We start from the raw sequence: 14,104 nt of genomic DNA on the forward strand, positions 1-14,104 counted from the left end.
TACAGTTTCGATGGCGCTTGACGTTGCTTTTGGTGTTCCATCGGCCATTTCTAGTACAAAGGACGACTTACAAAATGATCAGCAGCGAATTTGGCATTATCAATTGATGCTATTCATAACTGATTCATAATTACATCTCATTCAATCAAATATGGATCATATATCTCCATACCTACGTAGACCATCTTCTCTCACAGATTTACAGTTTGATTTGAATTGTGTATAATTAAATTTCAACATTATTCACGTTTCAAGGCAAAATCAACAGATGCCAGGATTTCCAACTTGGGTATAAAATTACCAAAATATAAAGGTGAACGGGGTGGGTGGCGTCTTCGGACTGGTCAAATGTTCCAAAGCCCAATGCTTCACCGAACTGCAAGCTTGAAAATTAATATAAAATTGAATCCTTAAGCGTTTGCCTTAATTTAGTTCTTGGATTGCATCCTTGAAGTTGCTGAAAACGCGTTCAACTTCAATCATTTCGAGCGTCTCTGGCGATTTTCGAACGCCACTTTGCACTAATTAATTTATCGATTTCGCATCGAGTGACGAAGCACGCGCCCATCGAATCGGGCGAGCCACGAATCGGTTATGCGAGGCATTCGATATCGGGTAGCGGTATCGGGCCGTCAGAAGTCATAAAAGTAAATATGTCTGGCCATATGTTAAAATATGTTTACTGTTTCAATTTCGCTGTGTGCACAAGCACATAAAGCAAATATCAATTACAGTTCTCTTTGTTTCGTCTTTTGCTGCCTTTTATTCCTCTGGTTTTTCCCTCCGGAATTTCCCATTTTTTCACTTGCTCCATTTTTTTGGTCTGCACGGCATTAAGCCAATTTATGGGCGTGGCATAGGCCTGGCATATCGATTGTATCGCTCATCGCTATGTATATATACATATGTATATCTGAAGGAAGAGTGGGTTTGAACATTACCCTGGAAACGCATTTGGGATAATTTGCGTACACATCCATTCGGAAAACGCTCCTTCGCATTTCGAAAATGGAAGCACTCGCCTTTTTTTGTGCAAAATTTAACTGAAACTGACTTTTAGTCACATTTTAAATGATGATCTAAATGAGAGTGTAGAGCATTTTGTAATTTATAATTTGCGTTGAGCATAAATACGAATTTGTTTTTGCGCCGGCCAACCGGCCAGCCAGCCATTATTTGTTAAATTAATTAAAATTCAATAATAAAAATGTTGAATGCAAACTCTTGGATTAAAGCTGCCGCGGGGGGATGGGCCGAAAAGGGGGCGTGGCGGCTGGTAGTGCAAATTGCGAAAGTGGAAAATGGAAAATGTTTATTGGCATAAATAAATAATTGCTCACAAATGGTGCGCAATGGCAATTTGTTTACAAATATGATTAATAAACATTTATTAAGCGCTGTCTAAGCGAAGTCAAGCAATAATTGCATTAACATAAATGTGAGTACATATATGTATATGCACATTTTATATATTTGCACTGCCTCTGAATATTTGTTGATTCATTTTTTAGAACACTTGATTTGTGGCTAATTATTGGTGGTAATTCGCAAAATCTTTTCTTTGAAATTAGATGTGCAGCTTCTGTCAAGGGTTTTTAAACGCTAAAATAGTTTTTAAATTTAAAAATATATATAGTAAGTAAAATAAACACATTTTCACTTGAATATCTTAATAAAATGGCGCTGAGCGTTCCGAAGTCGAATCTAAAATGTGTGAGATATTCAATCAAAAATTGAAATGGCCTACAGATTTGAGCAAATTGTGATTGGAAATTTGTTCGGCCGCCCATTTCTGGTGGGCGTGGTCAACTGCTAGTGTGTGCGTGAGCCTTGTTTTCGTTGTTTGTGTGCCTTTGGCAAATAAACTGTAATTGTAAATAAACATAAATTTTAAAATTATTACCAATACGCTTCGCTTTATTTGCAACTTATTTATATGCGTTTTCTCGTTTTTTTTGTTCGTTCTTCTTTTGGGAATGGGAAAGAAAAGCACGGATAGATACAACGCGGCATAATGGATACCGACACGCGATATAAATATTATTCGCTTTCAATATTTTTTATGCACTCTGCAAACAGAATTGGCATATGAGTGTGAACTAAAGTCGGGTATGCACGAATCGATGGGCACTGGACGTTCGATTTTCATTGAAAGGAGTTACTTAAGGAATATGCTTATATAATCACAAAATGGATATTTCTTCCAAAGAAATATGCATATATATTGAAATGCTGTGCTGTTCTGTTTTATTTTTTTAATATATACGTATTCTGTTCTTCAGCGCATTTGTTATTCGCAATTATCTGATGAAATTTGCTCATCTTCAACGCCATGCACTTGTTTTTATTTTTTGCTGTCAACGTTGCCTGTTGCCACGCCCATCGCCCCCTACGGCTGTCTGGTATTCAATATTTTGTTGTTTCTGTATTTTTTTATTTGTATTTTTTTTTCGATTTTTATTTATTTACTTTTTTGTGCCTTTGCCACTTTTGCGGATATCATAAATTGGTTCGGCGCGCGACATTTCCCATGTGGAAAATTGAAATGTGTTTTTTTCGAAGTTGGCCTAGAAGCCGTGGCCACGCCCACCGGATGCGGAGAATGGAGGATGGGCGGAGGATGACGGACTCAAGATGGCAGCTGCGGGCAAATTTACGGGAGTCCCAGAAGAGACGACGCTTAAGAACTTGTTGATACTTAAAGTGCTTTAAAGCAGAAATTATTCAAAAACAAACAACATTTTATACTAAATTGGTGATATCATCACGGGTTTATAAAATGAACTGGTTTTTGAATAGGGATCAAATCAATTAGCCCATTTGTCTGTTTTTTTTTTTTGCGTGTGCATATTACTGAACACGACTGAATGAGCCTGGCAAATGATGGGTGGCAATTGGAGGAGCCTGAAGGGCCCAGGAAGTGGCAGTCCCAGTTGGCTACCGCCTCTACACTCCTCCCTGCGCCACGCCCCCTTGTCTTATTTGCAGCCATGGCCGCCCGGCTGCTCTGCCCACGCTTTCCGCGCATTTTCTCACACGCTCTAATTAGTTAAGCGAAGCGTGGGGGCATGGTCATGGACGGCGTGCAAAAGGGGGAGGGGAGGGGTGCGGTTTCAGCTTACCAGCGGTTGCGTCTTTTGTTAGAACGCGAACGCTTTTCTCGTTGCCAAAGCAACAAAAGCCCCAAAGGTGGGCAGAGGTTTAACCCCTTGATACCACTTACCAGTGCTTTTTCCAGCATTATTTCGGAAAATCAAGGTTTTTAAACAGAAACGTATACTCAAAATACTCCAAATTTGTTCAAACATCATTGGCCACCCACCCAGAGAATAAACCCCGCTGCGAATTAAAGGGTTAAGCGAAAAGGATGGCGGATTCAGGAGTGGGATTCCAAGGGAAAGGGTTGTGCAATTTTTATGCGTTTTTCTTTTTATTTTCACAATAATCGCAACTGCAACAGCAGCAAGAAAGCACTCGATTGCGCCAAAAGCAGCGACAGCGAGGAGGATTAAAACCTGGGGTAGGATGGCGTATCCGGCAATATGCAACTATATGCCCAAAAACTATGGCTGCAGCAGAGGCAGCAGTCCATCTGGAAAACCTGCAGATCCCATCCCCATTAACCCGCCCCCGGAGCGGTAATTAAATTGCAGCTGGCTTTCATTGTTGGGCCTTTTGAGAGTCGAGTGCACAGATGCCTAAAAGCACGTCCCTTCTTCCCCTCGTGGCGTTCGTTCCAAAAACTTGAAGCCCAACTAAATCAGTATTCAGACACCCATAGAAATGGCCAAAAAAAAAGGGGCAGGCTTGCTCATTAAATTCGGTCGATGGTTGAATCTATTAAATTTATCAAATAAACGAATATGTTTAAGAGGAACCTGCTGTCCAACTCAATCCGTAACACTGGTAGGCACTTTATTAGTAATCTACTCCATATGCCAACGCATTTCAGCCAGCTTGTCAACATTTTAAAGCTCTTGTTGGAGCATTTGGGTGGAAGCAATTTGCTGGCGAGAAAGCCGAGTGCATTCAGCATTGCAGCTAGCCAAGATGTTTATTTAAGCGAAGCTCGAGTTTCCCACCGTTTACATGGAAATTATTGTCCGTCCATTTTCCGTCCGATTGTGGCAGATTTTCCGGACAGACGTCAGCCAGTCAGCCAGTCAGTCGGTCGGTCGGTCGGTCGGTCGGTGGTTGGTCCATCCGCACTCCTTGAATTAGTTGAGCGCATCAGTCAGCTCGATTGCTTCTGCCAGCTCTGCCAGCGAATAGCTTCTGTGTCAGATTTGCAATGCATCATCAGCACTATAATTATCGGCATTACGTTGACTGAAGAACAGTGTGTCCTTATGAAACATCCGCAGGCTTAGCATTTGTATTTTAGTGTATTTGGTGATTGCGAACTGAACACTAACAGTTGGCAGACACCCTGAGATGTTGGATGCAACCCACTGTGCGGCTTAGCTGGCAACAATGGGCTCGGCAACAAAAGCGTCTGTCTTGGCCAACATTTGACCAGATTCGGACAATACAAGGCTCCAGACCTAAGACAACCGGCCAAAGGACTCGGGACTTGCGAGCTCAGAGCTCAAGGAGTGCTCCTCCGATCTGGAAAATGCATTCGGAAGGCATTGGGCATTGGGCCCACCGCAGCTGCTTACAATGGCCGCAAGCTGTCTCTGAGCTACTCCAGATACTCCTCGTCCTTGCAGATGCAGTTGCTGATGCACATGGAGATACACTTGTATCTGCGGCAGGCAACACAATGGAATACTTGGCCAACCGAGTGAGTTGATCGGGTTGGGGGCCTGAACGAGTGTTAAGCATTTTAATTGCTGGCATTAATTCAGACATGGAGTATTTACTCATCGCCTAGTAGCATCCCACTCCACACACGTAATCAAAAGTGCCCTGGCATAATAAATAAATGCATTTGGATCGCTCGTAGACTTGCTGCAGACGAAATATGCACACTTACTTGGCTGCTCTGCCAAATGCCATTTAATTAAAACGCTTTGCCATTCATTTTTGCAAGTCTCGAATAATTTGTGGCCATGCTTAGCCGAGCCGAATCGTTGGCCATAATGCATTTTGCCACAGGTCAAAAGATTGTGAGTTCAGATTAAGTTACAATTCCCTGTAGGAATTTGCATGATTTTTGATCAACACACATTAGCGAAAATCTGCATGCTAATTATCACATGTGTCATTATTCTAATGAATTTTGCTCGTCAATTGTTTTATTTCCTTTTTCGGTTTTTAGAACTGATAAACTATAATGAATTCCCCGGCTTACATTTTAATTATCTTTAGTGAAAAGTGAAAAAAAAGACGTTGACAGCCCAATCCACTGTGCATTCCGTTTCAGTTTTGCCCTGGATTCATTAATTTGCCTTTGCTGAATTTTGCTGATTTGTTGCTGCCTATTACTGCTGCTGCTGCTGCTGCTGCTGCTGCTGCTGCTGCAGTTGCTGCTGCAGTTGCTGATGCTGCGGGCAGTAAAACTGCAGCAGTCATCATATTAAAATGCAATTATACAATTGCTTTTGTATTGCCACCTGACGCCAAACCCTTTGCAAATCGCCCATTTTTGTCGCACTCGTGCATAAATTACACAGATTTATGCAAACATGTATGTATGTATGGATATCGAGATGCATCACAATTGAAATGGCCAACCGGCGACAGGCGCAGCTCGAAAATGCAAGCTGCATTGATTTTGGAAAGCCCCCCAAATGAATGAAGCCTCGTTTGCAATCAAAGCTACTTTGCTGCCAGAGTTAGTTAAATTTGTGACGTTAATTGTGCCGTCTATAATATGTTGTTGTATGCTTTAACGAGGCATCACAGTACCGACCGAATTTCCCATGGCTGCCACAAGATGGCGCCAGACGACCAAGAAACCTCGGCCGAAAACTAGGCAATGGTTTTTGGCCAACGAGCAAAAGAGTTAGAAGAAGAAGGCCAACGAAAAAAAAGGAAGAGGGGAAAGCGGCGCAAGAGACTGCAGTAAAGATGGCCAAAATGGGCGGAGAAAAGCAGGGAAAGTGCAGTGAAGTTGTCGGCACAAAGGCGGTGGGTCAAGGGGCGGATAGAAAGAAAGAGAGGGCTTTTCCCCGGAGTTAGGACCAACTTTGGCACTTGGACCGCCCCTTTATCCTTGGCTTTCTCTGCTTTTTTGGGCATTTTAAGCGTGCAAATGTTAAGTTGGTATCCCCCTGCCCCCTTTCCTTTGCCTTTTTATAGAGAAAAACTTGGAGTTGGCGTCGTCGCCGCCCTTTTGTGCCAACTTGACAAACTAAAAATGAAAAAAGTTTCTCCGAGCGGCGCCTTTTTCAATATCCTTTCCCCACAAGAAGGCGCTGCGTGGTGGGACGGGGCGGGGCGGGTTTGGTTCGGGGTCAAAGGTGAAGTAACATGTAAGGCGGCAGAAGCCATGACGATGACTCGACGTATTGATTTTGATTTTGGCCCGCCACTCGAGACTCTGCCGTCGAAATCCAAAATCCGAAATGCGAGGGCAATGCGAGATGGGGATGCCCAGAAGGATGACGTTGTGCCGCGAATCCGAGGAATTTGGCGCATTAATTGGCAATTAGTTGGGTATTTCCTTACCAAGCAATCTAAGAATTCGTAACGTATCCCTTACCGTGTGTTTGTTGGCAATTAGAGGTATCTGCTTATTAACAGGTATCACTTTCTCTGCTGAACACTGATCATACAAACTATTTGTTATGTCTACGATTTTATCTTTAAGCATTGGCTCTATTTTTCTTGAAGCAAAAAAGCCATGTTTAGATTCTATGGCATGATTGGCCGCACCTTGAACAGCTTTCTTTGACCTCCTTGACCTCACAACTCTGCCAAATGATGCTAGATATCTTATCTAGATACTGTAAATCATTCAGCCAAGCGAAGATCTCGTCTTGCTCTGATGGAGCTGATCTTGTGTGAACTCTAACCCAAGCCCATTAATCGATGGAAACCGGTTGGCATTCCCCACCAATCGCCACGATCTGTAGATAAATTTCACAGAACCTGACAGCGCCAAGAGTTCAATTCCCCTCAAGATGCGGGGAATTTATGCGTAATTTGCCAATTTGCACAAATTTTGGGTATTGAAAATATAAACACAGACGACAGGAGAATGCGGAGAAATGAGCGAGCGTCGTACACTGAAAAATGTTTGAGGAAGCATAACTAAATATTCGTTTTTCTTGGAAATCCTATTTGTGCTGCGGTGCTTGGGTTTTAAAAATATTTTCTTAGAAATGAGGTTTTTAGTTAAAGGAATGTTTTGATGTTTCCCCTGCAATGGCTACAATTAATAAGTACGTTTTTTCTTCGCACGTGTCACAGTCTGTTTGAGTCGGTTTTCGGGTCCGGTTCACGGTTTATTTTCACGGCTTATGGGCGGGCGAGATATCCTTGAACTTGCCACAGTCGGCGGCAGGATATCATGTTGCCATATTTCGTCTGGTCCCCGGTTGCCCTTTTCTTATTTATATAAAATTGTGCGGCAAGTCGTTGACTTGGCGGAATCCAAACCTTTTGCCCTTGCTTATCAATTGTTCTCAAAGAACTCGGTGAAAAGGGGGAAAAGGATTTTCAGGTCGCACCATTTAGTTTTACGTGCCACGCGAAAAGTTTCAGGGTCAAACGTTCATATAAAATACTTGCAAAAACGTTCGCACATACATACATATATATACATATATATATACGTACATATATCCGTGGACAAGTGCCTTTTGTTCTTGCCCAATTTGCCGTAAAATATGGCAAAATGAAATTTTAAACCACTTCAAGATATTCCATTATTTGTCAGCACACCTTTGTTCTCTGCTCTTCGAGTGAAGAGTTACGCAAAAATGTCGCTGAAATTTAAATTAAAGCAATAGAAATGTACTTGATTAAACCCGAAGCTTGTACAATGTTGCATAAACTGGGCAATAAACAAACAAAAACTCTATGACTTAAACTTTATTCTTTTTCAAGTAATCTTCTTGAAATCTTTGTTTTATTTAGCCATTATTTTTTGCCTGAAAAGTAAGAGAAAAATATAAACAATTGGCCACTTTTGATTTACTTGTGATGCACATAAGCTGTTCTATATTTTGAATCTGGTTGCTACCATGTTTGTTATTGCACTTAAAAAAATAGAAAAAAAAGAATGTATTGCTACCAATGGCTAAGTTAGTTGGCGATTTGGAAGCGCCGCCAGATGCGCTGCAATCGAGAATCGGAGGTGGACTGACCACCAGCTTGGGATTGGCTTCGATCTTGATGGTAGGGTTCGATGAAGTTGACCGCGTGTTCCGAGTTGCGTTGCTGATTCGCCGACTGCTTTTTGTTGAGCTTCCTCTTCTGATGCCGCTTCTTTTTCTGGGGATGCTTGTGGACCCGTCGATGGGTCTTCTTCACCAAGTTCTTCTTTCTATTACTCAACTGCACGCTCTTCAGATTGAACTTCTGCGACCATTGCAATGGCTTCTGTGGCTGTTTGTGTGTCACCATTTCCTGCGGCTCCTCCTCGCCATCCGGGAGATCCAGGCGATCCTCGAGCGCCCTGCCAGTCATTGTGGTCACTAGAGTTCCCTGGGCCTCATCGTCATCCTGCGGCTGCTGGCGATGCACACTCTCCTGCAGGGAGCGACCCGTACTGTTGGACGTGGGTGTGGTTGTAGTCGTTGTTGAGGTGGTTGTCGTGGGCGAGCCAGTGGGCGTGGTCGTTGTGGTTGTGGTCGATGGCTGTGTGATAACGATCACATTGTCACTGGGCGGTTGCTGAAAGAGGCCGCGCATCAGCATGAACTTCTTCATCAAATCCCGACCAGATCCCACATCCTGCGGCGCCGGACTGCCGGAGGCACTGCGTCCCTGCAGCTTTGGCAAGCGGTAAGCTGATTTGCAGAAACATGAATCAATCATTAGCTACCATTAACAATCACTCACTTACCGCTTCTACGCGCTTCGCAGTTGGCCAAAATCGCCAGAAGGACGACGAGAAGTGCGAATAGGTTCTGGAGGATCTGCATGCTGACGTGGTTCCTTGGGCAATGCTGGGAATGGGAGTGAAGAGCTACGTTCTTATAGCACCTAGCACCTATCGTCCGGTGCAATTAAAAATTTCACCCTCCTCAGAAAGAAGGGAGTGACACATCTTGCGTGATGCCCCGATGACATGCAATTATTCGGGGGCCTAGAACGGGAAGTCGATGTCGGGTCTTGATGGGGAAAGTCTCCGATATACAGACCTACTGAATATGCTCAGGCAAACTGAGGTCTTCTCTCCGACCGCCGGACAGTAAATCAAATCTAATAAACTCGACAATAAACATGCGTTCGCATAAATCTGCACTGGCCAAAGGGGAAAAACTCGAAGGCAAAGATATTCCAGGCTGTATAAATAAATAAACGAACTCATGTCTGCCCGCCACAAAAATACACATTCGTTCAGAGCAACAAGGTAAACTCCCGGCAATTCTATACCATTATGTAATAATATTGTAATAATTTTGAGAAAAGTCTATTGAAATAATGTGTGGTATTTTCGATTACAAATGCTAAGAATATTTATATGCATGCACTTAATGAGGAATTGATTGTTAGTTAAACTTAAAGTTTGCTTTAGCTCAGCTTTTAAATATAAATAACGTGTCCCCTAATTTTGCGAGCTCGATTGTACAGAATTTATTTGCTTGCACATACATATTTATATTACACGACCAGTATCTGTGGCATAATGTGGCTTTCTCGGAGGATAGTGTCGAGTGCGTGAGCCGCACCAGCAGGCAAATAACTTTGGCATAATTCACTTAAATCTTTTTGTTTTAATCTTGAAAAGTGTTTCCCACAAAACTCTCGCCAGCACGCACACGCAGAGCTTTCTGACAGGCGAGAGATACGGAGTACAGCAGGCAAGATACAAAGCACAAGATACAATATACAATATACAATATACAAAGATACTTGTCTACGTGAGTCGGTGCGATTTCCTCGGCCCTCAGCTTTAACACACCCGTCTGGCAAAATGTTTTTCCGTAATCATCCGGAGTGTTGTGTCAATAGCTCGACGTTCCATCCAAGTTCGTATCTACTATTATCGTTATTATTTCTACTGTAACACTTGTGGTCAAGTGGAAGTGCGAGTTTAAAAATGTACAAAATGTTCAGACAGCTTCAAAAACAAGTTTCGTAGCTCATATTCGTTGCAGACATTGTACTACTTGCACAGTAAGTTTATCCCTTAAATGTGCGGAAAACTTTGGCTAGAGATATAATTTAAGGGATTAATTTATGTGCAAGCGCAAAACAGCAGTACAGTAACCAATTAAATCCGTTGCATTTATATTGGGATATTTTACATATTAAAATATGTGAAGAAGCTATTTTTATACATTAATCCGCAATGCTGATGGGAAAATTAAAAATCTACGATTCAATCATAATTTGCAATGCGTTTTCCATTGTTTTTTTACTTTTATTTTTATTTTGCTTTGCTTAAATTTCATTTATTTTGCCTGGCCAATCAATAATTTAAATTGGTGCTCGTGTTTCTGAGCGTTTTATATTCTGAGGGAATTCCTCCAGCTTTGGTTATTATTTTGCTTGCATTTCTGATTAAATATCTTCGAGGGTCTGAGGTCTGTGGCCCTCAGAAGTGGAAGCCAGACGATGTTCGGCATAAAATTCAATTATAGAATTTTCTATTAACTTAAAAGCTCCTTATATTTATTTAATTTGTTATTGTGTCTCAGTCAGGTTTTGGGACTGTGCGAAATGTGGGCGGTAGGTCTACATCTATCTGTTGTAGTTGTTATTATTGAGTTTCTTGACAGTTGGAGAGCCCAGAATGTTGCCATCAATTAGACACACATACAGAAATACGGGGAAACGGGGGATGGGGATGGAAAACGTCTGCTATTTGCCATTTTGCCGTTTGGGATTTTCTTCATTTCCTCCGCAAACATTTGTCAGATAATTTGGCATAACCCTCTCTTCCCACGCTTTCCCCATAAAGGTCCATATTCCTGACTGATTGAATTGTCTTAGCAGCAAATTAAAATCGATCTATTTAGCGCATCTATTTCATTGGGTTTTCCTTTGCAAAAACTTTCTCCTTTCGAGCTCATGTAAAATGCTTATGGGTAATAAGTGAAGCTCTGCTGGAAAATTGAAAAGTTTTCCCTCTGGCCAATGGAAAAACTTATCAACTTAATGTTATTGGGCTGAGGAGTTTCGCGAAAAGAGGTCTGCATTTTTGCACTTCTTGTGTTTTTTACACACAAATGGGAACACATAAATAGTTGCAGCCTATCAAATTATCATATATTTCTAGATAAGGACGAAAAGATATTAAACTGAAAGTTGTCGCATTAAAGGAAGAAAAAATAGGTGATAGGTGATTTTTCAAGCATTGCATTTTAAACCCAGCTGTAGTACAACAATAGTATAAATAGTAGTATGGATTAGTTGGGGTAATTATATTGTAAGTAAATGCTTCCAATTCAAGTTGGTCACTCAGCTGAGTTTGGATTCCAGGGTGTTAGATAGAAAATGAGCATATAACCATCAATATTAAATCTTTCTCATTTCATTTTATTTCTGGTTCGTAAAAAAAAAAATTAAAATCTAATGGTCATCATGGTCATGTTGATCTGGTATCTTGGTCCGCCCATTACTTCCTGACGTACTGCACCCGGCGAATATTCTGGGCCAGTGTCTGCAGTGGTCGCCTCCTGACCAAAGGACGTTGTCGCAGCCGCTGGCCAAGGATTCCGAAGCCGGGTGAATCGGCGACCGAGTGACCAGAACCTGCGACCTCTTGGCCTCCGTCATTGGGACTCTCGTCGAGTACTTCTAGTTCGGGGCCCAAGCCCAAAGCGGATATGTCGTCGTCCTCCAGCTGATCATCCTGCTCCCTGATTGACGGCGGTGGAGGGGGAGCCACCGACGTGGGATCACCGACAAGCTGCCGGAGCATGCGAAGATTCATTGGGACATACCGCACCTCGTTGCCAACGGTGATTGGCACCAAGGGGACGCCCGGCAGACTATAGCCCCCATTGGTGCCGCTCAAACCCAAATCTCCGCCGTAGAAAGCCGCCTCGTTCCAGCGGAGGAACTCCGGATAAGACATCGAAGATCCGTCGTCCTGCCGCTTACGGAAATACTGCATGGGCAATCCGGCCGGGTACGCAATTGGCGTCCGGATAAACTCCGAGGTTCGAGTGCCCGTTGTGGTTGTGCTTGCCGGAGTGCTCACAAAACTGTTGTTGTTAGTGTTGTTGGCAGCGCCACCACCGGTGATCACCACCACGGTGGTGCCGCCGCCGCGTCCAAAGAATCTGCCCTCATTGTTCCGGCCCTGACTACGCTGGGCAATCTGGGCGGGAGTCAGTCCACTGGTCAACAGGACCACCTGCTGCAGATCATCCGCCTGCTGTCCACCGGGACTCAAATCATCCAGACTCACAGAGAACGCACGCGGCTCGGGAATCTCCTGGGACTTTTCCTGCGGCTCCGGGAAATTGAACGTCCCAAGTAGATCGTTCCAAGACATCGGAACGACGTAGGTACTTGTCGCCTGCCTCGGCGCGGTCCTGGCCATGCTAATGCCCAAAAGGACGAGCAAGAGGAGCAACCAGGAGTAAGTCTTCGGTGGAGGCTGCATTTTGCTTTGGCTGGCGGTGGAAACTGTGAGTGGTGAGCAGCAGCTTTCTGGCTTTTATAGCTCCAGTTCGTTGGGCGGTCCTAATGAGGCACCATTTATTCGCGAGCTTATCACTGATTTTTCGCGATTAAATCCATTAATCTCACTTCGTTTCGACTTGTTCTTGACTCGACTCTCGCACCGTATCTCTTCTTGGCCGTCTGGGACGCTTGTTAGTTTTGGCCAAGAGCTGATGTTAATTACACGTACCGCGGATAAGGCAAATTAATGGGGCACGTGGAGTGTTTCTGTAACGCGCAGATTGTTCAATAAGTTTTGGGTAAATAAAATATTTAAGTAGCTGAAGAGCGAATATGTTGACCTAGTTCATGCTGGTGCCGCACTTAGTCCGAAAAACGGAATTTTATTTGCTAATAAATTTATTAGAATTTAATTGCTTTGCCTAAGTGAAGAAATAAAATATGAATGCATTTATCAGTCTGTTTGGTTATCAATTGAATGGCTGGTGCTTTCATTGGTTGGGTTTATTAAATGCATTAAATGCTCCTCGTTTTCTCTGCTTTGACAGTCGGCAATATGCATTTTAGAGTACATTTCTCCATAAGTTCTTTATGTCCACTCTCATTTTGCTTAATGCAACACAAATAAATATTCTGCTGCACTTATTTTCGGGCATTTTCATGCTTGCAGTAACTTGCCACCTCGCCCGTCTCTTTCGCGCAGCAGCTGGCCGTCTCTTTCTCAAAGCTGTCTGTCCGTCCCTTTCCAACAACTGTGTGTTTGTGGCCCTGTGTTTGTGTTTGGCCCAATGTGTCAAAGTCAACTTGGTAAAAAGTTAGCTTTTTATTATTTTGTTGGCACTTTTTTAACGCCGCTTTTGGCTGCATCTTCTTATATTTTTATTTTTCTTTCCTCCTTGTTTTCAGTTCTTGCCTCCTTTAGTTCTTCTTCTTTTTGCTCTACTTCCTGGTCAGATGCTCCAGTTATTTTAAGGGCAGAGCGAAATATTATACTCGTAGTGTTACAAAAAATATAAAATAAATGTATATATAGAGTGGTGCAGACTTGAAACAGTAAACTATTGAATATACAGAACGTTTGTTCCAACGAATCATCATAGTATGGCCACATAGTTCAGTGTTCTCTTTGCGGAGAAATCACTGTACCGAGCAAGAAATGGAAAATGTGGGTGGAGAAGCCTGGACTTCGGTGGGTTAAAAATGTAAGGCCATAAGGCGATTTTAGCGAATTTACTTTTGCCTGATGGCTTTTCCGGCAATAAAAATTTAAGTCGATTTTATGTTGCAGGTTGACGGGGAAGCTTTTTAAGCGGGCTTAGGGGGGAGATTTTTGGCCTAGAAGAACTCTTCGCAAAGTTGCAGTTGCCTTTTTCAAATTTTTTATTTGCCAAAATTACACACAAAGTTT

The 14,104-nt window shown here is 42.8% G+C and overlaps 2 protein-coding genes across 2 annotated transcripts; both read right to left on the reverse strand.

Annotated features, from left to right (window-relative positions):
* Positions 1-8,124: 8,124 nt before the first annotated feature.
* On the reverse strand, positions 8,125-9,276 carry LOC6724983 (PH domain-containing protein DDB_G0287875). The gene is made up of 2 exons (XM_002105982.4): positions 8,960-9,276; positions 8,125-8,903 (listed from the first exon to the last, which is right to left on the reverse strand). The coding sequence occupies exons 1-2, from the start codon at positions 9,036-9,038 to the stop codon at positions 8,197-8,199; spliced, it is 786 nt and encodes a 261-aa protein (XP_002106018.2). The 5' UTR covers positions 9,039-9,276; the 3' UTR covers positions 8,125-8,196.
* Positions 9,277-11,612: 2,336 nt separating this feature from the next.
* LOC6724984 lies at positions 11,613-13,537 on the reverse strand. Its single transcript, XM_002105983.4, has one exon. It carries the CDS (start codon positions 12,674-12,676, stop codon positions 11,681-11,683), a length of 996 nt encoding a protein of 331 aa, XP_002106019.1. The 5' UTR covers positions 12,677-13,537; the 3' UTR covers positions 11,613-11,680.
* Between the last annotated feature and the right edge of the window lie 567 nt (positions 13,538-14,104).

The sequence above is a fragment of the Drosophila simulans genome, chromosome X, assembly GCF_016746395.2.
Source record: "Drosophila simulans strain w501 chromosome X, Prin_Dsim_3.1, whole genome shotgun sequence".
Classification (NCBI taxonomy): Eukaryota; Metazoa; Arthropoda; class Insecta; order Diptera; family Drosophilidae; genus Drosophila; species Drosophila simulans.

Coding starts and splice junctions, on each gene's coding strand:
- LOC6724984 (XM_002105983.4), bottom strand. CDS start 12,676: ATGCAGCCTCCACCGAAGACTTACTCCTGGTTGCTCCTCTTGCTCGTC.
- LOC6724983 (XM_002105982.4), bottom strand. CDS start 9,038: ATGCAGATCCTCCAGAACCTATTCGCACTTCTCGTCGTCCTTCTGGCG. Junction 8,904..8,959: donor CTGCGAAGCGCGTAGAAGCG/GTAAGTGAGTGA, acceptor TCTGCAAATCAG/CTTACCGCTTGCCAAAGCTG.